General features: G+C 39.6%; 1 protein-coding gene across 3 annotated transcripts; it reads left to right on the top strand.

The window, feature by feature from the left end:
- Nucleotides 1-1,836: 1,836 nt before the first annotated feature.
- On the top strand, nt 1,837-24,746 carry LOC109999057 (cyclin-Y). 3 transcript variants are annotated; one of them, XM_065953617.1, is made up of 11 exons: nt 1,837-2,568; nt 16,058-16,132; nt 18,372-18,389; nt 18,675-18,709; nt 19,046-19,140; nt 19,257-19,292; nt 20,287-20,344; nt 20,848-20,964; nt 21,775-21,941; nt 22,181-22,343; nt 24,000-24,746. In XM_065953617.1, exons 1-11 carry the CDS (start codon nt 2,415-2,417, stop codon nt 24,114-24,116), a joined length of 1,035 nt encoding a protein of 344 aa, XP_065809689.1. In that variant the 5' UTR covers nt 1,837-2,414; the 3' UTR covers nt 24,117-24,746. The 3 variants fall into 3 exon arrangements, with proteins under 3 accessions (XP_065809689.1, XP_020509623.1, XP_020509622.1); XM_020653966.3 differs by having other exon boundaries at nt 1,843-2,568; nt 20,845-20,964; XM_020653967.3 differs by lacking the exon at nt 18,372-18,389 and having other exon boundaries at nt 1,842-2,568; nt 20,845-20,964.
- Nucleotides 24,747-26,658: the final 1,912 nt, after the last annotated feature.

The raw sequence follows: 26,658 nt of genomic DNA, 5'->3' as shown, positions 1-26,658 counted from the left end.
TTAAAGTCATACAGAAGAACCTATTGAATATCGGTGGTGACCGCTGCCCCCTTCAAGGGTCCATGGACTGAGAAAAAGACTTCTTCTGTGAGGTCAGGAGTTTTCTGAAAGCTTCCAAGAAATATTTGGACATTGTCTCACAGATCTTTTCTGAAATGTTTGTGTTACCACAGTAATATCACCTCATTAAATGTGTAAATTACCTGATTTTATACGTTTATTGCATCTGAAAATACTGATAAAAGTGACCGATAATGATAAATGCAGCAAAAGAAGGACAACTTATTTTTTGTACATTCTTGGGTGGAAATGTTTTTACAAACTAGTGGTAAAAACATTTGTAAATGTTTAGATGTGCTATTTGATTTGATATCAAAGGTTGAAGAACTAAAGTTGGTTGGTTTCTATGATAAATTGAATAACCTGTAGAGATTATACCTTTTTTTAAATTTGTATTTGAAAGGAAGTTGAAAGTTTCCACAAAAGAAAAGAGAATCACTAAAAATGTATACGCTGAACTGATTTAAGTTGACTAAAATATAAATATATATTCAATTTAAATTGATTAATTCATTTAACTCAATATTTTAGATGGACTCAACTTTTGATAAAGTATCTTAGCTTTGGATTTCAAGTCAAAAGAAATTGAAAGAGCATTTTGCCTCAACTAGATAACGAGATAATTTCACAGGAACTGAGTTGTGTTCAGAAGTTTTGTGAACTTAAAGATTTAAGTACAACTGACTTGATGTAAAGTTTATTTGACTATAAAACATTTTATTTCTTTGGAATAATCACAAATGTATCTCAACTTATCTTTTTTAAGTTCAGGTAATTTAACATTTTAAGGCAACCCAAATTTCTCATCAAATATAAATTGATGACATTTGACAATGTTTCCAAAAATCACGAGGTCCAATTTGGTTCCATTGTTTTACTTTCTAACATCACAGGTCTTACAAAATACATAACCACACCAGCAGATGTCACTATTTTAATTATGAAATGCTTAGAAACATTTCTCTAAAATGTTTTTTTTTTACTTTACAAATGAAATTGGGTTATTGGGTGGATTTTAAGTAGAATAAACATTTTTTAAGTCTTGATTCCTTTTTGTGCACTAATGCAATGTCCTTACATTAAAGACCCAAATTCTCCATCTGTTCCAAAAAATAGTCCATAGTGTGGATGCATGGTTTTATAAATCTGATACCAGAGGATGTGTCTCTATTTATTTTGTTTTTTGTTAACTGCAGATTTGGACGACTATATTAACGCTTTAGAAGAACGAATTGACAAACCAATCAATCAATCAATGAAATCTACAGTGTTTTCACTGACTGAGAGAAAGTCTTTACTTTGTTCTTTAGTCCTTCTTTGACTCCACCCACCAAAAACTGACCAATAAGATGTATTTCACACCTACAGCATCTGTTAAATCAATTAAAAACGGATAGGGGAACATTTCCCAATAAAGTGATTGAGTTTTGCAGATAAATGAATTGTATTTTTCTCGACCTATTATTGGCACTCAATATTTAGTTAAATATTCTATTTTAAGTCAAGCACATTAAGCATGTAGACTATTTATCTTAAAGCACTTTGCGGATATTTTCTTGTAGGCATATGAGCTATAAAAAATAAAGACCTTCAATTTTCTTATAAATAATTTAATTATTACAATAAATGAACATGTAGCACCATTGCTTGTCATCAAATAGCAATATTGTAGATTACTTCACTGAATCTTTAAGGGCAGAATATTTTTGGTCAAACAAATGGGCAACATGCTGCCCTAACTTTTACCAATCTATAAAAAAAAAACATATTTAGACTCGTTTATTATTAATTGGGAAAGAAACACACAACACAAATAGGTCATTACAGGAGAGAGATGCTTTTGTGATTAAATGCTGATAAGGCTTTCTCTTGTGTAGCCTATCTTCCCTGATCTGTTGTTGGTAACCTCCCACTTGAACCGGAACCTTTCTCTCGGGTTTGCAGCCCTCCCTGTCGGTCTATCGCCCTGACAGCAGCAGCCACAACACCGACCACAGAGGCAGCACCGTGTGCGCCCCTCTCTCCTCTCCTCTCCTCTCCTCCTGCCCCGGAGCAGGACGCGTCCTCATTTTACTCTGCATCATGTAACATACATCCGGTACTTGCTGCTGGATGTGACATATATTCATCCTCTGTGTGACAGCCTCGTCTCCGTGGATCTCTATAACGATTGACAGGAGGACCCATGGGCGCTGCTGTTCGGATGCACCCTTTGCGCTGCGCTGCTCTGTGGTGACCGGGCTCGCCTCGGGTGCGTGCGGGGTTGGTGACCCATCGTCAAAAAAAAACAAAAAACTCGTTCATTCACGGATTATTGAACCTGTGGGGTCGATACGGAGTAAAAAAAAAAAGAGATGGGGAGCACGACCTCCTGCTGCGTGTCTGCCAGCCCCAAGCTCCGCAGAAATGCTCACTCCAGGCTGGAGTCGTACCACCAGGAGTCGGATCTGAGCAGGGAGGAGACGGGATGTAACCTGCAGCACATCAGCGACAGGGAGAACGTCGACGGTAAAAAAAAATAATACAAATATCAGTGTTTTGGCTGTCAACATCTCACCTCTGATGAAACTCAGAGATAAAATCCAGTGATAAAGTTTAAGGAAAGTTATTACAGAATTGTAAACACCACTTAATGCAATAGTGTTGAAATAAAATAGAGAGGAAAGGAATCTATCAATCACTATGTTGAAACACCTCTGACACATTTTTCTTGTTACACTACAACACAGGAACATTGAAGTGGTTGGTAGTGATGCAGTATGGCTTCTTAATGGTTTTTATAATGTCACAAATTGACAATAAAACACTTCGCAGTAGAAAATGTTCTTTAAACCATATTAAAGTAAAATTGACATCATAATATCAAATATCAAAAACAGTTGAACGATGATATTTATTGTCTTTATATCTGATTTGGGGAACAGTTACATACACTACATTGATTAAATATTACATTTTTATATACATATATATGTTTTATTACGGTTATCAGTCTAAGCCTCTATCTTGCCATTTCTAAGGCACTGCATTTATACATCAAGACACGATATGATACAATACAACACGATACACTTTATTGTACTCCTAGTGTTGCATACATATATCTCACTCCACAGTAGACTCAATAAGTAAGAACTATAGAAACAAACAAATATCAACTGGTTAACAGAGCAGCACATACTGATGAAAGCCACTAACCATATGATGCATATGACTGATACCGCACAAGAACATCAGAGTCAGCTTTATTGGCCAGGTATGCTTAAACACACAAGGAATTTGACTTTGCTAAACTGTGCTCTCTTTGTACAAAGGTGTAACATTAAATATCAACAATAAACACAAAAATAAACAAATAAGCAAAGACTAATATGTACAAGGCGAAATAGGATGATATAAGATAATAGTGCAAAGATGCTGAAGTAAACATGAGGTAGTTTTCACAGTATTTACATTAAAAAGAACATAAGTGAAGAGAGAAAGACAAAAAAAGATACGCAAAAAATAAAACCCCATGACACTATTGCACAACCCGTAAAAACTTAAGAAACCTTATTCAAATTTCTGATGTAGGTGGGCACCAACAGGTATTTAAGAGGGCTCACTTTGCATTGGGGAGGGGGGTGTACTCTGTATTGTCTGCCAGGTTGTATAAGCTCTTCCCTAAGTATACATTTTGGTTGTCTTCTTCAGGTCACAACTTATTAATTCTCTTTATTTCGGATAACAACGCTGTCTTTTTTCTCGAGATCTGGAGAAATTCTCTCAACATCCCTGGAGAGCGGAGTAAAAATAAAACGTATGGCTGTGACTCTATATCAGGCTCAGAAAATCTAATACCCAGCAGGCTTAATGAAGTCCATCAATATATGATCTAAAAGCAGTTTCTTTAATCTTGTTTGATCACCCCTTGACCTCTTCAGTGGTCTTCATAAAAAACGGCTCCCCTCTCATATATCCTGCTGCTGCCCGCTGTTCACACTCGTCTGCCTGTAATATTGAGTGATTGGCAGAAATGTAATTTTAACGGCCATGAGGACAGGCAGGCACATGGCAGGAGTCATGTGTGCATGTTCACTCCCATGTGTCCTAACATAGAGACAGAGAGATGGAGCTGCAGACAACATCCTGTTCATGAGGGCAGACTCCTTTGTGCTGCTCTTTGTTTTCAGCCTGTGCATGAAAGAAACTGCAACTATGGAACCCAGCTCCCCCCTCCACTGACACATGCTAATATGCATTACAATTGACCCATTCACACCGCAAAGTGTCTCCTAAATGGGCTGTCTATTTCGCAGCCAGCAGCCAAACCATCACAAATAAGTGGATTTATCTCAGAAACTATAAGACCCCTTTTTATCTAATTCCAGATATCGCTTGAACTCTTTCACAGGCCAGCATCATGACATTTGGTTATATGTCATCAGAAATATAACTATAGGACCCTACTTTTTTTTTTTTTTTTTTTAGCTATGACATCCCACACTTTTTTGACTCTATCACAATGTTTTTTTCTTGACTGTACGGACGCAGATATTTTCATTGCATGGATGCAGTGTAAGTCCACGTCACTGAGTTGCAACATCAGTTGTCAAACCATTTTTTCAGAAGTGTTGGTACATAAATAAATATGCACTGTGACTAGATTTAAAAATGCATTGATTGGCTGAAAAGGAAAACAAAACATCTTCTGATCTATTTATTCTGCTGTAGTTGAAAGAAACGTCACTTTTATTACTCTTCTTCTTATTTGACAGCATTACAGCCTGAACCAAAGAGGAGACAAAACATTGCTCAGATTGTAGTCAGATAGCTGATGATGATCCTCTGGTTTGCTATCTTGAACAATTAAACGCACAAACTGTATTTAAGAGCCACCGTGTTGTCAGGTCTGGGACTGACCTCTTGGAGCCTTGAGTTTGCCATTTTGCACATCACCATCTTTTATTTCATTTTATTTTGAGCCAGAAGTGACCATATTAGAAAGAGAGGGTGGTACTGGATAGTGGATATGAATTAATACGCCTGTAGCTGTGTCCAATTGAGGGGCTGCATCCTTCAAGGGGCACGTTTGAAGAGCTATAGTAATCCAGCCTCTTCCTGAAGGTTGCCTCCCGGCCTACGAAGAATCCGTCCTGTGCATCCTTGGCACAACATATCGGACCTTCTAGCAACTAACAATTACACTTCTTAATGTTAGCAATTTATTTGAACTCAGCTGAAAAAGCTGCTTATACAAATGTTAAAAAAAGAAAGGCTCCTTTAAACGTCATATCATCTTTAAAATGGTTAAGTTACATGACATCGGTTATGTAAGCTAGCTCTGGTGCAGCTGTCATGGCTGCTAATTGACTGGATTGGCGCTTAGCAATGATATGTAAGAGCGGGAACAACTTATGACAAACAGGGGATTTCTAATGAAGTCCGCAGGAAGTTAACCCTGAGCGGACCACACAGGCTGCGAAAAGCTGGGTCCTTTCAAAGGAAGCTTTTAGGGCACAGCTGTCAGATCAAGATAGTAGCATCTTGTCCATCAAAAGCTAGCGAATCATAAAGCATACCCTGCTTTGTATATTTTGGCCTAAAATGCTCTTACTTTCTCTCTGTTTACTGATTTTGCAAATCGCAGAGAGAGAATGGTCGTTTTTGTCATTCACTTCTACACAATCCCTTATTTTGAAGCACCTGGAGTTGCCGAGTTTTGGCCATTAGAAAGACAGCAGGTTTAAGGCACCTGTGCATTGACTTCAATTACCAAACAAAGCAGGCTATGTCCAGAGTCTATGGAGCGAACATTTGATTTTACTCTTTGTAGTGTTCCATAAGCTTCAACAAAGTAGGTTTTACAATATTTTGTTGAACCACATGTGGAAAAAGCTTCAACTGATCTGTGCAGAGTTTAGCCTTTTTCACACTTGCACAAAACTCCTTAAAAAAACTGCTGACATTTTTCGGATTGAGCTGCAAGTGTGAACGCAAACAGCTGCATTTTTCAGTCGCACTTTAATTGGTAGAAATAGAAGAAAGAGTGAAAGATCTCTATCTTACTGTCTCTAGTGAAAATAACAAGTGGACATGGCTTACAAGGACTCTTGCTGGTGATGCACTTTGGTGTAGGAGCGCTCTCAGACTTAACAAGCTATTCCCCGTCAGAGTGTTTCCCTTTAATTGAAATCACCCTTTCATTGATCAGTGATGTCATTTCCTCTTGTAAACTTGCAGAGTTTATGCCATGTGCATGCTACACTGGTGATAACTATTAACTGTAGTGCTCAGTGGGTGTTTATATGTATATAAAGGTGACGGTATCCCTGGAAGTACAGCCAGATTGATTTTGTAAATTTGAGGCCGATTGGAGAGAGGAGGAAATTGACCGATAACCAATGTGGCAGCTGATTTAGAGGTACTTTAATCTGGAATTAATGAAGAACTTTTCTGTTTCTATTATTAGATATTTTAACTGCTTTATTGGCAACCAATATCTGCTGCAAAAAGTGCTTAAAGTATTGTTATCTTCGGATTTGAAAAATAAAGTTTTGGTACTAATGCATATTGGAAAACAAAGACAATGAGGTGACATTTCTGGGATGGTGGAGACCCCTGCCAAACAGCTCTATCAGTCGAACTCTACTTGAAGGAGGTGTTGTTGTATTCCCACCAAAGCACAGCAGAGTGGAAAATATTTTGGATTATTTCTTGAATAGGGTCCACAAATTGCTGGAGTGTCGAGCCAAACGCCTCCATGATATAGATGAATAAATGACCTAAAGGCAGATGACTGACAGACGACCGGCGCTTCTTGGCGGGGATAGAGTCGACTCCTGCTGAGACGCCGTCTGTCTCCGCAGTGCAGTGATTGAAACGGGAGCGTGTCTAATGTGTTTTCTCTATTATGAGTTCGCAGACAGTGCCGTTGGAGATTAGCGGACTTCATTACGATCTCTACCATCAAAAAATAAAAATAAAAAGCCCAAGCCCAGAGGGGCAGCTGTGAGCCTGTGTCAGAGCAGATAGGAGAAACCACCAGGGACAAGTGACTGCCAAGTATTAACGCCTCAATTCAGAGCGTGACGTGCTGCTTTCAAAGACATCAGCTGTTTCCTGAATGAATTGGCTGGCTTCTATAGGTAAGAAAGACATTGAAATACTGAAGTTAGAATGATGCAGTACCATTAGATTGTGTGAAAGGTGTGGAGTCAGGCCACACAGGTGTGCTCAAGGTTTGGGATGTGGTGCAGACTACAGGAGGATTATGGCTGTCACCCCATTATGTGAGAAAACACACTGAGAAATAACTTTATGTATTGCTGACAAACATGTAAAGTAGCTCATCTCTGTACATTTTTATAAAGTTTACATAAGAAATTAACTTAAATAATGAAGCCTATAGGGAAGTGTTTAAAACCCACTCTCTCTGAAATTGTGCGAGGGATGTCTGTTGTTGCAAAAAAAGGAGTCAGAAAAAGGCCTCAATAAACATTTTAAATTAGTTTTGGTCTTGATTGCAAATTACAAGTCCTTGTTAATACTACATCATGCTCGTTTTGTAACTTATGTAACTTCATCACACTGATACCAATTTGAGGTCAAATTGTAAACTGTGTGGTAGCCCCTCAAAGTGTAACAGTGAAGGTTGTAAACTTATGAGTCTTCAAATGAATGGACTCACAACACAGAGAAAATAAATATGAGTTATTCTTGTTTTTAAAGTGATGGTGTCCCTATTTATGAGTGATTAAAGTGAGTCATTGAAGGATAAATGCACTTAAATGTTGACATTTTGACATATAAAGTTAGCTGTTGTTAAAGCATGATGCTGTGTGTAGAGATAGCAACAGAACTGTCTCCCCTCCCTGGAGGTGAAAGTTCATGGACAGTGAGAGAGAGAGAAACAAAGCCGTCATATGATCTGCCTCGTTTTGACAAAGCTCGCTGTGTTCCTCTCTTAAGATGACTGTTAGTGTGAAGCATCATGCATCAGCTGATTCTCTAAGATTCAGTTTGGGTGAATGGAAAGTTAAAAAAAAGTTTCCCAAATGTTGGAGAGCAAAAGTGTGTCTGTTTTGAGAACCCTGATCTGGATTAGGTTGAGGTTTGGGAAAAAGTCAAATTCTGAATATCAGAAACAAAAGTGTGGGACTGTATGAATAAGAATTGATTGACTGATTGAACTTCTACCTGGCAGGATGTTGGCTTGTTTTGAAAAAAAAAAAAAAAGGCACAGGCAGTGTATCTTTGAAGGCTCCACGTAATGCAAATCACACTTTTCTATGTTTGGTTTTGCTTTTTTTTGACAACTGTTTGGATTGCTTGAACACTGATTTTGGGTTATGGACACTATACCTTCTGTTGAGAATGGTTTGACCCCTTCCTGGTACCAGATGCTAATTCTGGAAAACAGAAGAACAGACGTTAAAGGCTTTATTTGTGATTTTTTTTTGATCCAGCAGATGTCGCCCTTGAGCACCAGCATGAAACCAAAACAACTCACGCTGCATTGTCGTGTGAAAAATCGCATATTAAGCCTTTAAGCTCTCCATCAGGTAGGTGAGTGAGGGGTGTGGTGCTTCAGTCGGAGGCATTGGAGGCATTTTTGTTGGTAGAACATTGGACATAGAGTAGTACATCCAGGATAGAGGTTTAGGACCTCAGACATTGTATCAAATAATACTGAGACTGGGAAACTGGTTAGAGCCAAAAATCAGTACACACTTCTCGGGAGAGAACTTGGGCCCGCTGTCAAACTTACTTAGTGCGATAAGCAGGCGACCAGGGCGATCTTCAGACATGGGAGAGACACTACTCTGCATGTTGGAAGTTGTTGTACTATTAGATTGACTCTAAAAAAAACTACTATTTTAAGGTGGAAAAGTTACATATTGTTGCTTTAAAACCAAACAAAGGAAGATAACAAATCTCATTCCTGTTTCAAACTGTGGGGCTTTCTCGGCCATGTCTGCAATCCTGAAGTTTGGTCCAGGGGGGATTAAAGTACTGTAGCACAGTTATGCTGAAGTAGCACAATATAGCCAATTCTTTCAAGCAACACATCAAGCCTCAGTGCTATTTTTAAAGCAGCAGCAGCATGCATGTGTTTCACCAGAGGCCGATGAGTGGCTCAGCTCAACGTGGTGATGATGGGAAATCGCTCTATTTAACGGGCATTTCTGGAAAAATAGCGCTAAAAAGATTTTTTGTAAAGAAATCAGAAAACAGACCATTATTTTGTTCTTTTCCTTTTGCAGGAGATAAATAATTCCTTTCAGGCTCGGTGTATTCACAGGAGAGAGGGTCCTTGTTTGATTTATTGACTAGCAATGAGAGAGTAATTTGCTCCCCAGCACACACAAACAAACACCTCCTCCTCTCACTAATTACCACTTCACAAAGGCACGTCGGCTTTGAGCTAAGAAGAAAGAAAAACACTTAAAAGACAATCTGATTTACATTATTGAGGACGAGATGTGACAGGAGGGCGTCAGTTCAGATTACAAAACCAAATCCTCATTCAGACTGACACTTCTGATGATGCACCATCTGACCTGGCCATTATCTGCAATGCAATATGGGAAATAATCTCTAAAATATCATACTTAGATTTGTATGTATGGACTCATAATGCTCTTCTTTTTTGGTCATTCATGTGATTTTGTATCTGATGTTTATATTTCATGCCTGCAACATGAAAGTCTTACATGTTGGAGGCAGCAATCAGGGGCCTGAAGGGGTTTCTTCAAAAAACTTGTACTCTTAAGAAGACCTGAATGAAACAAGAGGTCAGCACTGACGTATATGTTTTTTTAAAAAAAAGATTGATTTGTTATCTTTTTGTGCCTTTATTGGAGAGATAGGACAGTGGATAGAATCAGAGCTCTCCCTGAGAGAGTGGGGGCATGACATGCGGGAAAGGAGCCACAGGTCGGATTCAAACCTGAGCTGCCCCCTTGGGGGACTATAGCCTCCGCACATGGGTCGCCCCCGATCTCCTGAAATCCTTGTTTTCATATCGGGGAAATAATCGTGTGGTTTTGCAGAAAAAGCGGTTTATCACCATCTGCAGACTCATCCTGGGAACACTCAAACATATGATAACCTCATGATGTGAAACTTTGCCCACGTTCAGTTTGGGCATCCAGCGTTGTAACACTTAAGCTTATATATATTTTTTTTAAAGAGAGTCAGTGTAAAAGGTTCAACTTTAAGGTTTCTGTACTAAATGCTTATGACAAAATCTTACTGAAAGAAGAAGCTTCTTATTACTCCTGTCCTCGTGGCCAACAAAATAGATAGATAGATACTTTATTGATGCAGAGGGAAATTCAAAGCATCCAGTAGCAGGTTACAAAGACGTACATGAAACATTTGTTACAAATTAAACCACTAAACAGACGCCCCCCTCCCATACATACATGTTAACCCAAAGAAAGATTTAAAGAATACCCCTAGATTAATCAATTTGTTTTTTAGCAATGTTTAGAATGAAGAAAATTATCAAAAAAGCAGACATTAAATAACAGTCAAATATGTAAATAAGTTATTTTCTTTTCCTGTATGTACACATAAAAGTACGAATACGTTTGTAGTACAGCCTTGCGGCGCACACTGGTTTCATGCAAACAAAGACGACCCTTCAGCTGGACAATAACGTTTACTCTGGTTTCTTTTCATTGAAAGCAGAGTGTGTGGTTTGTTGCACGTGTTCTGGTAAACAGCAGTGTTGTCGTAGTAGTCTTAATGGTGAGGTACAGTGATCATGGTTAATGTTCACAGGGAACTCTCCCTCCCCTGAAAGAGTGGGCAGGTCAGTTTTGTTTGTTTAAGCTGGGTCGGTTACACACACCGGCCTTTGGACAGTGTTGTGTGTGTGTGTGTGTGTGTGTGTGTGTGTGTGTGTGTGTGTGTGTGTGTGTGTGTGTGTGTGTGTGTGTGTGTGTGCTGAAACAGTATAAGGGGGTTAGGGTAACATCCTCCTGTTGTTTGACGGCTGATGTGATAATGAAGAAGGAACATATTTGAGACACTTGCAGGAGTACTGGATGATAAATCGCTCAGTTTGTAATTCATCAAGATCGTCTTGTATAGTAGATGTCACCCAACATTAGAAACACAATATGATGCATTCATGTTCCAAGTGTCAGGTTTATGTCACATCCTTTAGCCCAGTGTACACTCACAGTGTGGTAGAAATATGTTACAGGTCAGTTTAAATGGTCAAAGATTAATAAAAGCATGACTGAACAGTGGACATGTTCAGTGACTGCATGGGAGCCAGTCAGTGTTCACTCTTCCACACAGCCTCCAACAATAACACTGGGATCATATCACATCAGTGCACATTGTAGATTTAACCCAAGAACAAGAGCTGCCCTGGAAATTATCCCACAGCGTTAAGAGTTTTTTAATGAAAAGAAGAAATGTTTTGATTATTTGATCGATCTATCTTACTCAAAGGCTTAGTGAAAACTGTGCTGAAGGGTTCAAGTTGAGGTTTACGACATGATAGATTACAGGGAGCCTGAAGAGTGGCGGACACACAAACAAAACATTTATTGGCTGATATGAAAATCCCAACCCACGTCTTTGTTGCGTCCTTTTTGTATCTGCAAAGTCTTTGCCGGTTTATCCATATTTGTATCCACACTTGCATCAACACCATCCATGAACAAACCTTATTTCAGAGGTTTTGATGCTGTATGTACTATCTGATGGGGCTGTGATTGGATGACAGGTTGATGGATGTAATGAGTGCATGATGATCTGATCTAGGATCAGTTACTGTATGTCATCTTGTGATTACAGAGAAGTCATGTCAATATGTTGGACAAGGGGCATCCCACTGGAAACAAACTTATTTGAGTCAGCTCCAAAGGCTGATGGGAGCGAGGCAGGGGGAGCTAATGTTAGCCAGGAGGCTAGTGCTAACAGTATACTGATCGAATGTGCTTAAGTTGAGTTAAATCATATCTGTGTGGGAGGGCCCATTTACTGGGTTTTTCAGGGGCCCAGCCATTTCTAAGGGCAGGCCCCACTTATTATCATGCCAGTGATACTTGTATACTTGGGTAAAGGTGCAGTAATGCAGCAAGCCATGGTCCCAGTATGAGGGCTTGAAAGTCACCCTTTTTGTTGTGGAACCTGAGAAACGTGTTAAGACCTGGAGGTTTCTTTTCAATCTGACCAGTTGAGGGATAAAAGGAAAATGTTGATGCCGCTGTAAAATGATCATTATCAGAAAAGCTGCTAACACAAACCTAAGGGACCAGACCTCAAAGAAACGGGGAAAAGAGAAAGGAGTGACGTCTCCTCATAACAAAGGCAGATTGTGGTAACAGATAGCAGCACTGTGTTGCTGACAGGGCCACATTAAAGGATGCACTGCAGTTTTACTCTGAGTCACTGACACAGCAAGATGCTTGAAAGAAGCAGAAGCAGACGCAGAACCCAAACCACAAAGTGCAAATGTTCACACTTGTCCATCAGCAACATTTCTGTGCTGCTCTTGTGTTTTTATTCGACTAACACATTGAAACAAAGACCTCAGGATCATCTTGATCAAAATCAGCAGGGAGGAATTGTTGACATAATCAACAAATCCAACGTTAAAAAACACTACAGTGCAGTTGTGGTTTCACCCATTGAGAGCAGGGTGCGTCTGTTGTTGATTCATTATGTAAAAGCAGTGAGACAGACAGGTTGCTTTGCCAGCTAATAGGTTAGCCGAGCTTCTACTGTTTCACTGTGCAGGTGCCGACCGCGAGTCTTCTTTAAAGTTAACTTGAGGTGGTGAATATCACATATCAACACTGGACACCAGCTGCTGTGCACTCTGGGATTTCCAGGAGGTACAGGCCCAGTAGGTCGGGACCTGTCAGATTTATTCAGAAATGTAAAATACATTTGGTAAACCAAAAAATGTTTTATGCGACTCAGCGCAAATTTATCTTTGCATTATAATGTTTCAAACACAAGAGCTGCTTTATGTAAGGCATAGAAATACATTAAAGGGCACATTATTATCCTCTTTAGATAAATGCCCCAGAGCTCCCCGAAACATGTCTGTAAAGTTTCTTGTTCTAAATCCACTCTGATCCTGTATTTGATCATGTCTATAAACCCCTCTATTTCAGCCCTGCTCAGAACAAGCTGTTTCTGTGTCTGTACCTTTAAATGCAAATGAGCCCCTTCCTCTCTGGAAGGGGCTTTGGGGCTTTCTCGCTTAATGCCTAATTGTTTGCACTGGAAAGTGAGACTATGGACAGAACAAACACCTAGCTGTGGGAGTGTCACCCACCTGGGGGAGGGGTTACTGCCCTTTGTGATGTCACAAAGGGAAAATCTCCAAACGGCCTGTGTGAGCACACATTTTCTGAAAAGTAGAGCAGGCAAAAGACGGAGAGGATGGACTTAATTGGGGGGTTTGAAGACAGACTAGGGACACATATTAGTGTTAGAACAACACAGTGAAGTGTATTTTGCAGAATATGTGACATTTTGAGCAAAGTATGAATCTGGATTGGCACTGAGTATTACTTCCAAACATCTGTAGCAGAATAGTGCAAAGATACGTTGTAAAATTTCAAACTAAGATGTTAATAAATAAATGCACTACATCCCTGAATTAAGCGATTCTAACTTAAATTTACATTCACAGAATGTAACACAATAATATTTTAATCAGCTGTTATTTTAAAATCTGTCTTGCTTTACTCTCTCAGTCCCGCAGCACTGATGTGCTCTCACAATGAACACCAGCTTAGCATCTGGTAAAGCTCCGATATGCAAACGTGTTGAAATTGGCCGGATACAGCGACACCCCTGATTACTGTTGCATAAGGTGCTAAACCGACACAAGGCTAATCCAAGCTCAGTCCTCTCAGCCTGCTCGCCTGCAGAGGCCTTCAACCAGAAATAATCAGATGTGTTTCTGAAAATGTCAGAGGGAGAAACCGTGTCAAGAGTATTTTTGCCAATCGTCCAGCTGCCAGCGGAAGTGGCATTTGGGTTAAAATTAGTTGAGCAAGTAAACAAACAGTTTGCAAGGCCAAAGTCTGTGAGAAGGCTCATGTAATTGGGTTTAGCAGTGAAGTAGAGCACAAAGATGTTTCAGCGGTGCCTTCTTTAACATGCTCTATTTTCTCAGCTTCAAGAATGTATTTTATAACGCTTTACTAACAATAGGCTGTGTACACAATCACACTGTGCACATATTCATCCATCATTCTATACACTGTGCCTGAGAAGCAAAAAAAAGGAAACACAAGGGTTTAAACTTTAAAAACAAGACTGTACAAGAAGTTTAATTTGTTCACTATCAACCAGGCTCTGCTGGAAATATCATGCGTAATAGTGTGTCTAGTGTTTGTGAGGTCTAAAGGTCAGTAAACATGTTGTTTAAAGATTTCTATTTTTTGGGGTTTTGCCATTCTTTAGACAGGACAGGGGACAGAGTGAGAAATCAGGGGGGAGAGTGGGGAATAACATGCAGGAGTCCTGGGTCATTGAAGTGCAGATGGGAGCCGAGCCATGGGAGGAATCAGCTGTAGAGAGCCTGCCAATGAAAGGCGTCTGATCCAACCTTCACAACAGGGCTCTAAGTCTCTAACTAACTTGTCCTCTGTCGCTCCCCGGTGGTGGAACTACGCCAAACTCCATTTGATCTGCAGAGTCCCTCTGCACACTTGATGATGACATTTAGGATGGTTTTGATGCTGATTATAACTCTCAAGAACAGCTGTTGATGGTGATATATTAACTTAATTATTCTTCTTCTGTGCAATGTCTGTCAGCACCTGTGTGTGAGATCGGAAGCTGTTCGTTTGCACTTACTGTCGTTTCCTCATCTCTCCATCCTTGCTTTAGTTAAACTCACTCTCTGATAGGATTGTAAGATCACTCCTGTTTGGTACTTATATTTTATTTCACCGCTAGAAGAGGATAAGTGCCAGGAACAAGAAAAATTATCACAGACCTTTGGTTTCTTAATGTTTTTTTTTTACGTTATTGGCGTCCGAATAGCCTGGATCTGAATCTAAGTCTGCTGTCGTACTGTGGGAGTCTGAATTTTGTACAACCCAGACTGCATGCCGGGCATTTTTAAATGCTGATTTCACCAATTCCCAACACTTTGAAAATCCAGCAGCATTTCCCAGCAGCAAAATACACTCACTTCTCAAAATGCAATGTTCAGGTTTTAAGTGCAAAATACTGTGGATGGTCTCCTTTTGATTATAATAGGCTCCAGCTGCTTTTTCAGCAAGATAACAGAGCTGAGATTGTATTTCAGCAACGATCACATTGCATATTTAAACACTGCAGCATTTTTGGTTTGAAACTAGTTCTCGCTGTTGAAACGGACACCTCATGGGGAGAGAAAGGAGACTCTTACACTATCCACTCTCTTTCTTTTCACAGTAGCTGCTCAAATCCACAAGGAATAAAGAAATGTTTGCATGTAGCCCATGATTAGGGCATTTCGAGTGCTTCCCTGTTTTATTAGATGCAGCACATGCATCAGTGGTTCATGCCCTCAGGCTATGATACAGTCCAGATTAGCTTTAGATAGGAACATGAATCATGCCTGGATGTGGAACAATAAACACACATGCAGCCCTGTTTTTTAAGATAAAGGAAAAAAATTGTAGCCATTTAGTCATGGTTTATAGTCATCATGGTAACAGTTTGCAAACAACGGTCTGAAGACGCTTGCAGAGTCATATTTGCCCAAAATCTGGTCACATTACCGAACCATGTAAGTCGACGTGGTTGTTTAGCTTCTCATGTCTTCACGCTTCACGCCCTCTGCTGGTAAACAAATGCAGTTGCACTCTGAGACCTTTGGTGGGCTCCAAAGTGCACCAAACCAAGTTCCTACATGTTGTCGCCTCAAAACAGATAACAGCTGGTGTTTCTATACTTTTGTAAAGTGAGGATTAAAGTTGAATGTCTCCCATAACGTTGGTTTTTCAGAAGGTGACATTTGTTTTTTTTGTTTTTACAGAGTTGAATATGGAGTACAATCCATCAGACCATCCGCGGGCGAGCACCATCTTCCTCAGCAAATCCCAGAACGATGGTGAGTACCTTTGAATTGAATGATGAAGCATTTAAAAAAAAATCCAAACTAGATTTAGATCATAAACTGTTTATTATAAGTGGATGTAATGATAGTGACATTACTTTTTAGGTTTGTGAAGTACCATTTTGAAACCCTTGACTTTGACATTTTGACTGTTGCCATCTTTTCTTTAGTTTTTTTTTGGAACCAGTACTTACCATGTTTGTCTTGTTTGATAAGGGCTCATTAAACTTTGCTTCTCCTGATTGACAGTTTGTCATCTTAACATTTTGCAAAACACAGGGTATCCATGAAATAAAGCGAACCTGGCTAAATTGTCGAACTCGAAAAGGTCCGAGATGTAAGACATATTGATAAGATAAGATATCTGAAATAGATCATCTGATGACCTTACTATATCATCAGACACGCCCCTCGGTTTGACAGGCAAACGCCAAACCAACAGGTGTTGCAGCGATAGAAGCAACCGAAGCGAACTGGTTCAGGTATAACTGATGCTATCCAACCTAAAAGGTCGACCAAAAAACATTGTAAAACTTAGATAAATATTGGAGAGGGGTTAGAACTCAGAAAGGTTTGGAGATCGATGTAGAGGTGGTCAAACACTGAAGCTTCAGTGTCTTCGTCATGGCAACCTGAGTGCACATCGACTCTAGGGAGGAGTTACATATTGCTCCTTTAATTGGACCCTAATTTACATTGCCCTGAAGAAGACTTAAAATTAGCTATCGAGATCACCAAATCAAATGAAATTCACGGGAGGAAATTGACCTCGTGAGGAATAAGCTCCTTTTTTAGATTGCATTCAACTGGACATCTTTCTGCAACTGCCCCCTGCTGGCCATTAGAAAGAATGCAGGTTTAATGCACCTCCTTATTGGCTTCACTTTAGAAACTGTAGTGCTTTAAACCTCTTTCTATATTATCCTGCTCTGATACTTTCCATAACCAGATGCTGTATGTAGGAGTTCCTTTTTGTTTCTAGCTGATGCTAATTTATGCGTTTGCCCAGAGGCGGCCGGTGAAGCTTATTGTTTTTCTTAAAGGCTGCAAGAACCAACAGCAGAGCGTGCACGCTTTCTGATGTTGAAGTAGATGGAAACTGCATAATAATGAATGGGTTCTCCTGAACCAAATTTAATCCCAGATATGAGATGAGATGAGATGAGGTATTGAATAATAAAGCATGTGCAGCATGCTCTTATGGACCGCTTTTTTCTGTGTGTCCATGTGGTGAATATTTGTCCAGATACAACTGAACAAATGACATTATTCTCCCTCTTCCCCCCCCCCCACTTTTTTCATTTTTATCAACAAATCCCCTGAAGAGAACAAACCTGCAGCAAATCAATCCTCCCCTCATGTATTGCCTGTCTAGTGACATGACTTTGTGCTGCTGAGCTTTAATTTGGTTTTATAACTCTGAAAGACACAAACTGAAATATCCAGACATGAAGCCCTATCATATTGTTATGTCTTTGAGCAAATTGTGTTAAGTCACCAGATTTATACAAACACTTTGGCTTCTGACTCTTCTTTAGCAAAGACACTTTTTGCAGTGCTTCTTCAAATGTTTCCTTCTCCATTTCATTTTCATTTTTTTCTCTTTCTTCATTTTTCTACAATATTGCTGATGATGTGCACAAAAAATGTATTTATTGTTTTTCATAAAAGCTCAAAACGTGGCACACTTTGGGACAGTTTTTACATTTTGTTACCCTGAATGTGTCTGCAGAGATTGTCTTCTATTACTACCTACTTAAAGCCATGACAACCACTATTATTATTTACATTATAAACTCTGTCATCAGTGACATGCTTTGAGTGTGGTCTATTGCACGCAAGAGGTAGAGAGCAAGCAGGGAAACAGGGAGGCGTCTGATTGGTTCATCAGATTGGTACCTCATGGCAGACATTGATCAAAGATTTTACAGTCTTACATCTGCTACAGATGATGGAGTTTCTTAGTTCCTTTTTCAGAGCACATGAGTTATTAATGTCTGTCAGGACCTAAAGACAATTTCAACCAAAATCTGAAAATCTGTAGAAAATGAGAGCAGACACAAATAAACCCAAATTTGAGCATTTAACATTAAAGTGGTGAGCAGCCGAGTATGTTGTTTATATGAAATCATACATAAAAAAATATCTTTTTTTTTCTGTCCTTACTTTTTTAAAGAATCAGTGACCGTGCTGCAAATACAATAAAGCTTTGGTTGGTCTTTTTTTTTTTCAGAGTTGCCCTTCAGGAACGGTGAGTAGTCCTGTGACTCTGTCTCCCTCTAGTGGTGAAACGGCACCTTGTCTTCCCTTCTTTTCCAGCTCAAATCGCTTGCTTTCCAACCCTCACGAGCAGCTTTTGTTCTGTGTGTGTGTGTGTGTGTGTGTGTGTGTGTGTGTGTGTGTGTGTGTGTGTGTGTGTGTGTGATAACAGCATGTGCTACTGGTTGATAACTGCTGGGTTTTATATGTGTGTCTTTGTGCTGCTGTCCTACAGAGGACACAAGATTTATTGACACGTCCGTCTTTCTTTCTTTAGTGCGAGATAAACGGAAAAGCCTTTTCATCAATAATGTAAGTGTACATTTTGGTCTGTTTTTATTGCCACCTTTTCAGAATCTAACTCTTTATCTTGGCATGTTATTCAAGCTCTGAGATCTACCAGTTAGTCATTTCTGTCAGTCCGAACCAGTTGGCCTTTGAATACAGCGTTTACTGAATTCTGAATGACACAAACGGGACTGAAAATGTAAATTGTAGGTCACTTGTCCCTAACTCTCAAATCTCCCCCCCCCCGAGCACGACAACCCAGCATGCATTATGTGGGTCAGACAAAAACATGTACACTCTAATAACATCAATGTGTGTGTGTGTGTGTGTGTGTGTGTGTGTGTGTGTGTGTGTGTGCAGCATGGCACGTCCAGGAGGAAATACAGCTCCTGCTCCACCATCTTCCTCGACGACAACACGGTCAGCCAGCCCAACCTCAAATACACCATCAAATGGTAAAAACATCATGATAAATGTCTGTCACTCATATATCTGTGAGTGATTCATGATCTACATTTATCTGAAGTTTAAAAAATATTTAACACATTTGTTCTTATTCTCTTTTTCACAGTGTAGCATTGGCAATCTACTACCATATAAAAAACAGGTGAGGGAACAGCAGAGTGAATGAATCAATCAATCAAGGAAGTGTTTTTCTTTTTTCTTTTTTTTTCTCCAGACTTAACTGGCATATGAACGTTCATTTGTTAAAGCACAAAATGATTGATGTATGTTATAAGGGTAAAACAAAGTAGTACATGTAATTTAAAATATAAAGTTTAACACAGTGGATTCAGTTATAGGTTTGTGAATTGTTAATTTGGGGATTTTAAAATAAGACAACACATGAAGGGAGGAAAAATAACTAAAAAAACAAACTAAAATGATAACAGACGATAGAAGGGGACATGTTGGGGGCACTGGTAGCTTAGTGGTTAGTGCATGCTCCCCATGTACAGAGGCTATCGTCCTCGGAGTGGGCGGCCTGGGTTCAAATCCAAACCTGTGGCATCTTTCCCGCATGTCATCCCTGATTTATGACTCTGTTCACTGTCCTGTCTCTAAATAAATACCTAAAAAAAAACAAAAAAAAATTGGGCTGTTTTCAAGACTATTGAGATGTTGAAATCCTCAAATATCTCGGTTCAAAGTATTAACAAAAGATCAAATTGAGACATGGGCAAAATAACACGAGCAACCAGAGAATATGTATTCAAATTCAAACAAATTTAAAGTCAAAAGAAAGAATTTAAAGTAACACGTCACTTCAAGATCACTAATTATCACGTGCAAGATTCAAGGGCTGAATAAATAAATGTTTAATTCATCTGGCAAATCTGGAATCAATCGATTTATTGGTAAAGTAAGAATTGTGATCTGAAAAGATAATCACATGTTATGTTTTCTTAAAAAAAACAGCACAAAGAAAAGCACACAAATCAGCAGTAATCATATTTGGTTTACAACGCAAGAATTCCAGCCAATAAGAAAACATATCACATTTAGTCTGATGATCTCTAAACTGCTAGATCTTCTTTCACGTTTAGGATTTTACTGATGTCATTAAACTCACCATGAAACTGTTTTATTTTTCACATCAGGGACACAGATGGAGCGATGCTGTTAGATATCTTCGACGAGAAGCTTCATCCTCTTTCAGTAAGACTCCATCACTTTGTATTTTATTTTTCAAATTTGTTACACATTTACTCCAATGGATTTTTTTATAGTAGAGGCTGAAAATAAAGTTTTTTCTTCCTTAATGCTTCCCCTTCATTTACTTCCTTCTTTCTGTCCCTTTGGGGCGGCAGTAGCTCAGTCTCAAGGGACTCGGGTTGGGAGTGGGAGGGTCGCTGGTTGCTGCTGGTTCAAGTCCTGGTGCGGACCAAGTCTGGAAATTGGTCTGGTTTCTAGAGATGAGCCAGGTCACTTCCTGAGCACTGCCAATGTGCCCTTGAGCAAGGCACCAAACCCCCAACTCTGACATCTCTCCATTAGTGGATGTCTATAGGATCCTGTTTCTGCATGTGTGTGTATTTCATCTTATGTGTGTGAAAGTGAGATTCCCCTCATGGGATTAATAAAGGACATCTTCTTCTTCTTCTTCTTCTTCTTCTTCTTCTTCTTCTTCTTCTTCTTCTTCTTCTCTTTCCTTCCAGAAGTCGGAGGTGCCGCTGGACTACGACCAACACGACCCTGAGCAGAAGCAGATCTACAGATTCGTCAGAACTTTGTTCAGCGCCGCTCAGCTCACGTCTGAGTGTGCCATCGTCACACTGGTAAGATTTTTTTTAACTTCCTACGCTTTATCATCTTTATTAATAACTGTAACCTCACACACACACAAACACACACACACACACACACAGTTTCTGTTCAGGCCTCGGGGGGGATTGAAACCCTGATTTGTTGAGACAAGCCAGGGATGTGTGCACAATGTCGATGCGACTGTACACCCAAAATGCCATACATGTAGTCTGTGTGTATCTATTAACAGAGAGAGCGGTGATGAATGTAGGATGTCATACAGGAAAGGGTTAATGTAAACTCTCTGACAGCATTAAATGCGGCATGAAAAGAAAATTAGATCAGCGCTAAATTTGAGAATTTATTATTAAAGTCCCCATGAAACAGAACTTGGAGAGTATCTTACTGTCTTGGCTTCATGAGTTACAATTAAAACAGGATAGAACCAATCACAAGAAAGGAGGCGGGACATAACGTTGGGATGAATGTGATTGGATCGTTAGCTTCCACAGTGCTTTGGAATTAGTTGAAAAATGAGTAAACGAGAAAGAAGAGATAATTAGATGTATAAATACTCAGAAAATGCTTGATTTAAATATATATATTTATATATTTATATAAAAGAAAGCTTTTTTATTTTCCTTTTAAATGTTGCCACATTTGTAAGGAAGATACATTTGTGGGATGAGCAGCAGAGCTGAGTATGTGGGTTGCAGCCCATGAAAAACTTGCCAAATCTTGTTTTCTTGTCTTGTTTATATATTTGGCAGAAAAAAGATTTCCAACTCTTCTTATCCCTGATGGCTGCCTTACTTTGTGTGTACCTTATCTGTGTTGTGTAGGTGTACCTGGAGAGGCTCCTGACCTACGCAGAGATCGACATCTGCCCGGGTAACTGGAAACGGATCGTTCTGGGTGCGATCCTGCTGGCCTCAAAGGTCTGGGACGATCAGGCCGTCTGGAACGTTGATTACTGCCAGATCCTCAAGGATATCACGGTGGAGGATATGTGAGTTTTATTATTTTAAAGACATGGAACTGGGTCTGTTTGAAGGACTTTGGTCCAGAAGATTTTTATTCAAGGTCAAGGTACATTTAATTATCCTCGTGGGGCAAAACGTTTTACAGCCTGCAGTGAATAAAACTGCACACAAAGAGATGGCGTTATTACAGACAGTCAGCAGTGAAATCAGGTAGTGCAGAAAACGTTGATTCCATGAATCACCAGCTCTCTCCTCTCTCCTACAGGAACGAGTTGGAGCGCCAGTTTCTGGAGCTGCTGCAGTTCAACATCAACGTGCCGTCCAGCGTCTACGCCAAGTATTACTTTGATCTGCGATCGCTCTCAGAGTCCAACAACCTCAGCTTCCCCCTGGAGCCGCTCAGCAGGGAGAAGGCCCAAAAACTAGAGGTGGTGCAGCCAACTATTCACACAGTCCTTCCTTTGTTTTTACAGTGCTCTTGTCATGCTTCCTTCCTCTTGTTAAATCTTTTTTTCTGATGAAAATTGGAGCCAAGGTGGCAGATTTATGAACTCAGCGCCCAATTGGTAGAATCACAAAAGATGCTGAAAGAAATGTGTGCAGCTCTTTCCTTTTAAAGATTTATTTTTTGGACTTTATTCAGTGGATTGAACAGTGGATGGAGTGTTACAAAGTGCAGAGAGTTGTCATCAAACCCTGGCCACTCGAGGACTCTGTTCATGAGGGTATGCAACTTAAACCCCAGCCCCCCCCCCACCCCCCTTCTTTATTCTTTATTTTTGAACTGATTTGATGTGGTCACAACCTAATACAGAGATTAAAAACGACATAACATTTAGAAGATCCTTGTTGATGAAAATGAAAACATTCATCTGAACATCAAATCTGTGGACCTTCAACTCAACAGACACACAAGACTCCAGTTGAATCTGTCTTTTTAAATGGATTATCACAGTTGAGCTGGGCGCTAGCGGCCTAGTGGTTTAGTCACGCCCCATATGTTGAGTCTATAGTCCCCCCAAAGTGGATGGCCCAGGTTCAGGTCCAACCTGTGACTGCTTTCCCAGAATTCTCCATCCCCGATTTTCAACTCTATCCTTTAAAATAAAGGCCAGAAGCCCCAAAGACATGTCTTTAAAAAAAGTATCATGGTTTATCTTCACTTTTAGAAGTGATTAATGCAAAGCAAACAAAACTAAAAAAAAAATGTAAGCGTCTTCTTAATATATTATATTTTCTTGAAGTTCTTTCACACTTGCACAAAACTCCTGAAGCTTTTCAGGATGAGGTGCATGTGTGAACAGAAAGTTTCTCCAGCCAGCACCGTAGTGTTTTATCTGCAGAAAGTCAGAGTGAGCTGATGTGAGAACGCAGCAGGTTATAATCAGGAGAATTCACCTGGAGCCAATAGGAGGGGGAGGGGGAGGTGACGTTTATTTCCTGCAATCGTCGCACAATCATAGACTGTATGCACTCAACCAGTACAATCTCTGTGCATGTAATTAAACGGCTGCAATATGTTTAATATGTTTTCTGTTCTGCAGTATGTTCTTCTCCACTCTTTTGTTGATATTCTCATTCAGTCAAACTACACATAGCATTGATATAAAGGCAAATCTTCTCATTATGGCTTCATTAAGCAGACTCTGTTGCTTCGTCTGCCACTTCCATGTTGTTGCTTTACGTCGTGTCTTGCCTCTGGAGACCCTCCCCCCTCCTCCTGCCCGACCGGGAGAGTCTCTTGCAGTCTGAGCAGCTAGGTCAGGAGGATTTCTGGGGCAGTACACCAGAAATTCTCTTGAAAAATTCAGGAGTGCATACTGTATGTGAAAACATCTTTTGTGTTAAAAAGAGGCTGCAGAGCCAAACAGTTCTCATCAGGACTGTCCCACTTCCCTGCAAACACAAATATATGCTCTGAGATTCATTTTAAATATGCTGCTGAAGAATTCTACAAATACTTGCTTTACTTTTCTAAGCCAGGTTCTGAAATTATGCAAATATCTATTTTTAATGGAGTGCGAGTTTTTTGTGTGTGTGATCGTTGCCTCTGCAATAAAACCCTTTCCATGTCGTCTCCTCAGGCTATTTCCAGGCTGTGTGACGACAACTACAAGGACGTCCGCAAAGCTGCGAGGAAGCGCTCGGCCAGCACGGACAATCTTTGTGGGGTCAGATGGGTTCCTGCCATCCTCTCCTAACCAGACGCCATGAAACTGAACACTGGCTTGACACGCTGGTTTCGATGCGAGAACTCCTACACACACACACACACACACACACACACACACACACACACACACACACTCACGTTGGTGGAATTAGACCAGCATGGTTTAAAAACTTCCAGATAAAACAAAAAAACATGGAGCAGCGACTGAAAACTGAAACCAAAACTGACGTCTTAGGAGGGGGATTATTTTTGCCTTCACAGTGCCTCAACTCTTCTATTAACACAAGAAAGAAAAGAAAGGCGGTCCAGGTTGTTTTATCATCCTCGGGGAAGAATCCAGCGACGGACCAATAAACACAATCCTGGAGAAGAAAGCCTTGAAAAACTTTTTCAGGACATGGCTTTGTGAACGTGTCTAAATGTATCAGCACTGATCAGTTTTCTGCTTTTCTGTCTGGACTGAATCTGACACGACCTGCCTCCGAGACGACCTTTCAACCCACACAGTGAAGCTTATTATTATTTATTTGACTGAGCAGCCTGGACTCTTAATACTTTCAGACTTTCAAAAAAACAGTAGCATAGCACTGGAATTTCTACCTGGTATTTATTTCCTTTTACAGGTCTTAGAATAATAAAAAAAGTATTAACAAGTTGATGTCCTTCTTTGGAAGTCTTTATGTTCAAGGTTTACAGTTTTTAAAGTGTTACCGTCGATACTCAGGTGGAGCGTTTCGTCTTCATTTATTTTCTTCTTCTCGTGTTTATTCTGATGCTCGGCACCTCACATACATTTTCTAGATGCGAGGATCCGCACAATAATTGAAATTTGTGACAATTCTCTCTGACGCAATTCTTTTCTGAGATATATTCATGGGAAGAATGAGTCAATAAAGAAGCAATAAATAGAGTTTGTTTTGTGACCCTTTGCTGACATCTAGTGGACGTGTGAAAATTGCAGAACATGTATTAAGAGGTTATCTTAAATTTCACATTTTTATCGTTATGTCGACTGGAATTCAGATATGTACCTCCACTCCATGATGCTGTGTGTCTGGTACTCTTATTACTAACATTACATTTAAAAGAAAATCTGAAGCAAGGGGCGAGGACGGCCCTAGCAGTTAGGTCGGGGTCTGCCTGGTTCACGTCCGACCTGTGGCTCCTTTCCCACATTTCATTCCTCACTCCTTCCTGATTTCCTGCTCTTTGCACTTTCCTCTCTTAATGAAGGCAAATGCCCAGAAAGTATCTTTAAAAAATAAAATGAAATGATGACCCTATTTTACCACAGAAAGTGTGGTTCCAATAACTCATGGCACAAATATAAAGATGGTATTTTGCAGCTTACACATGTATTTATTACCGACATATCAATCAATCAATCAATCAATCAAACTTTATTTATGCAGCACCTTTCAGACAAATTAAATTGCAGTTCAAAGTGCTTTACAAGAGTGCAGAAAAGTTATTGATGAAAAAGTAGTTTATAAAATCATTGAGTGACTAATGCACACCAATAAGAATTAAAAAATGTAAAATGTATAGATGAAAAAATAAAATACGACACATAAAAGCAACAAGATATTAAAATTAATACATAGGATAAAAATATTAAACATTGTAGTAGGATAAAAAAGACGACACAATAATGTTAAGATTTGAATTGATATAAAGCACTTTATAAAAGCCAGACTGAATAAATGAGTTTTAAGACTGCGTTTAAAAATCTCAATATTCTGGGCTCCTCTCAGACCCTCAGGAAGGTTGTTCCACAGTCTCGGAGCGTAACAGCTGAAAGCAGCATCACCATAGGTGTTTGTACTACATACTCTGTTGCTGTAAACCTCAAGCTTTACCTTTAAACCTTCCTAATGATCACAGCCAATAGCTGCTTTGCATAGAAAGTGGATGCTGCAGTAGAAGGAGTGAGGAGGCAACAGAGCACCTCTTTGTTTTTGTGTATTCAGTTTTATAGAGTTACATTAAAACATTTGATCTAAAATACATGTTGCATATTGAAACAAAAACTCCTCTTTGGTTCTTGATTCCAAGTATCTTTGTTTCATTGTAAAAAAAAAAATCTGCCACTTTGTCTGCGTCCTTAATTTTCCCCGATTTGAATTGCATCCAATCCCTGAATTTTATCCACACCTAAACTCGCCTGCACGCTGTCATTGGCTGGAGGAAAACACACCAGCGCCCCACCCAGAAACATCCTGAGTCAACTTAAACAAACCTAAACATGAAAATCCAGACAGAGGACAGAGTCCCTGCAGGCACAGTCACCACCACAAAGACCCAGAAGTTATGATCGAGCGGCATATAGACGACTTTAGTAAACGTCTATATTTGATTATTTAAGGAAGATGCTACTGACGCTACTTAATAAAAAGGATAACTAAAAAAGGATTCTGGCTGACTTTTTTCTTCAATAAAAAGCCCAATAGAATGACTTTAACAAACAATATCAGAAAACATTTTCTTTCAAGTTGGAAAAAAATGTTTAAAACAACAAAACAGAAAAGATGTTCCTGACAAAGTTTTCTTTCTTGTCTTCTAAGGCGTCT

The sequence above is a fragment of the Labrus bergylta genome, chromosome 4 (assembly GCF_963930695.1).
Source record: "Labrus bergylta chromosome 4, fLabBer1.1, whole genome shotgun sequence".
NCBI lineage: Eukaryota > Metazoa > Chordata > Actinopteri > Labriformes > Labridae > Labrus > Labrus bergylta.
Note: the sequence above shows the minus strand (reverse complement) of the source record. Positions and strands in the feature narration are given on the sequence as shown.

What these genes read in the sequence shown, in the direction of transcription:
- LOC109999057 (XM_020653966.3), top strand. Translation starts at nt 2,415, where the DNA reads ATGGGGAGCACGACCTCCTGCTGCGTGTCTGCCAGCCCCAAGCTCCGC. An exon ending in AGAAGCTTCATCCTCTTTCA is followed by an intron (nt 20,345 to 20,844) that starts GTAAGACTCCAT and finishes CTTTCCTTCCAG; the next exon opens with AAGTCGGAGGTGCCGCTGGA. An exon ending in GATATCACGGTGGAGGATAT is followed by an intron (nt 21,942 to 22,180) that starts GTGAGTTTTATT and finishes TCTCTCCTACAG; the next exon opens with GAACGAGTTGGAGCGCCAGT.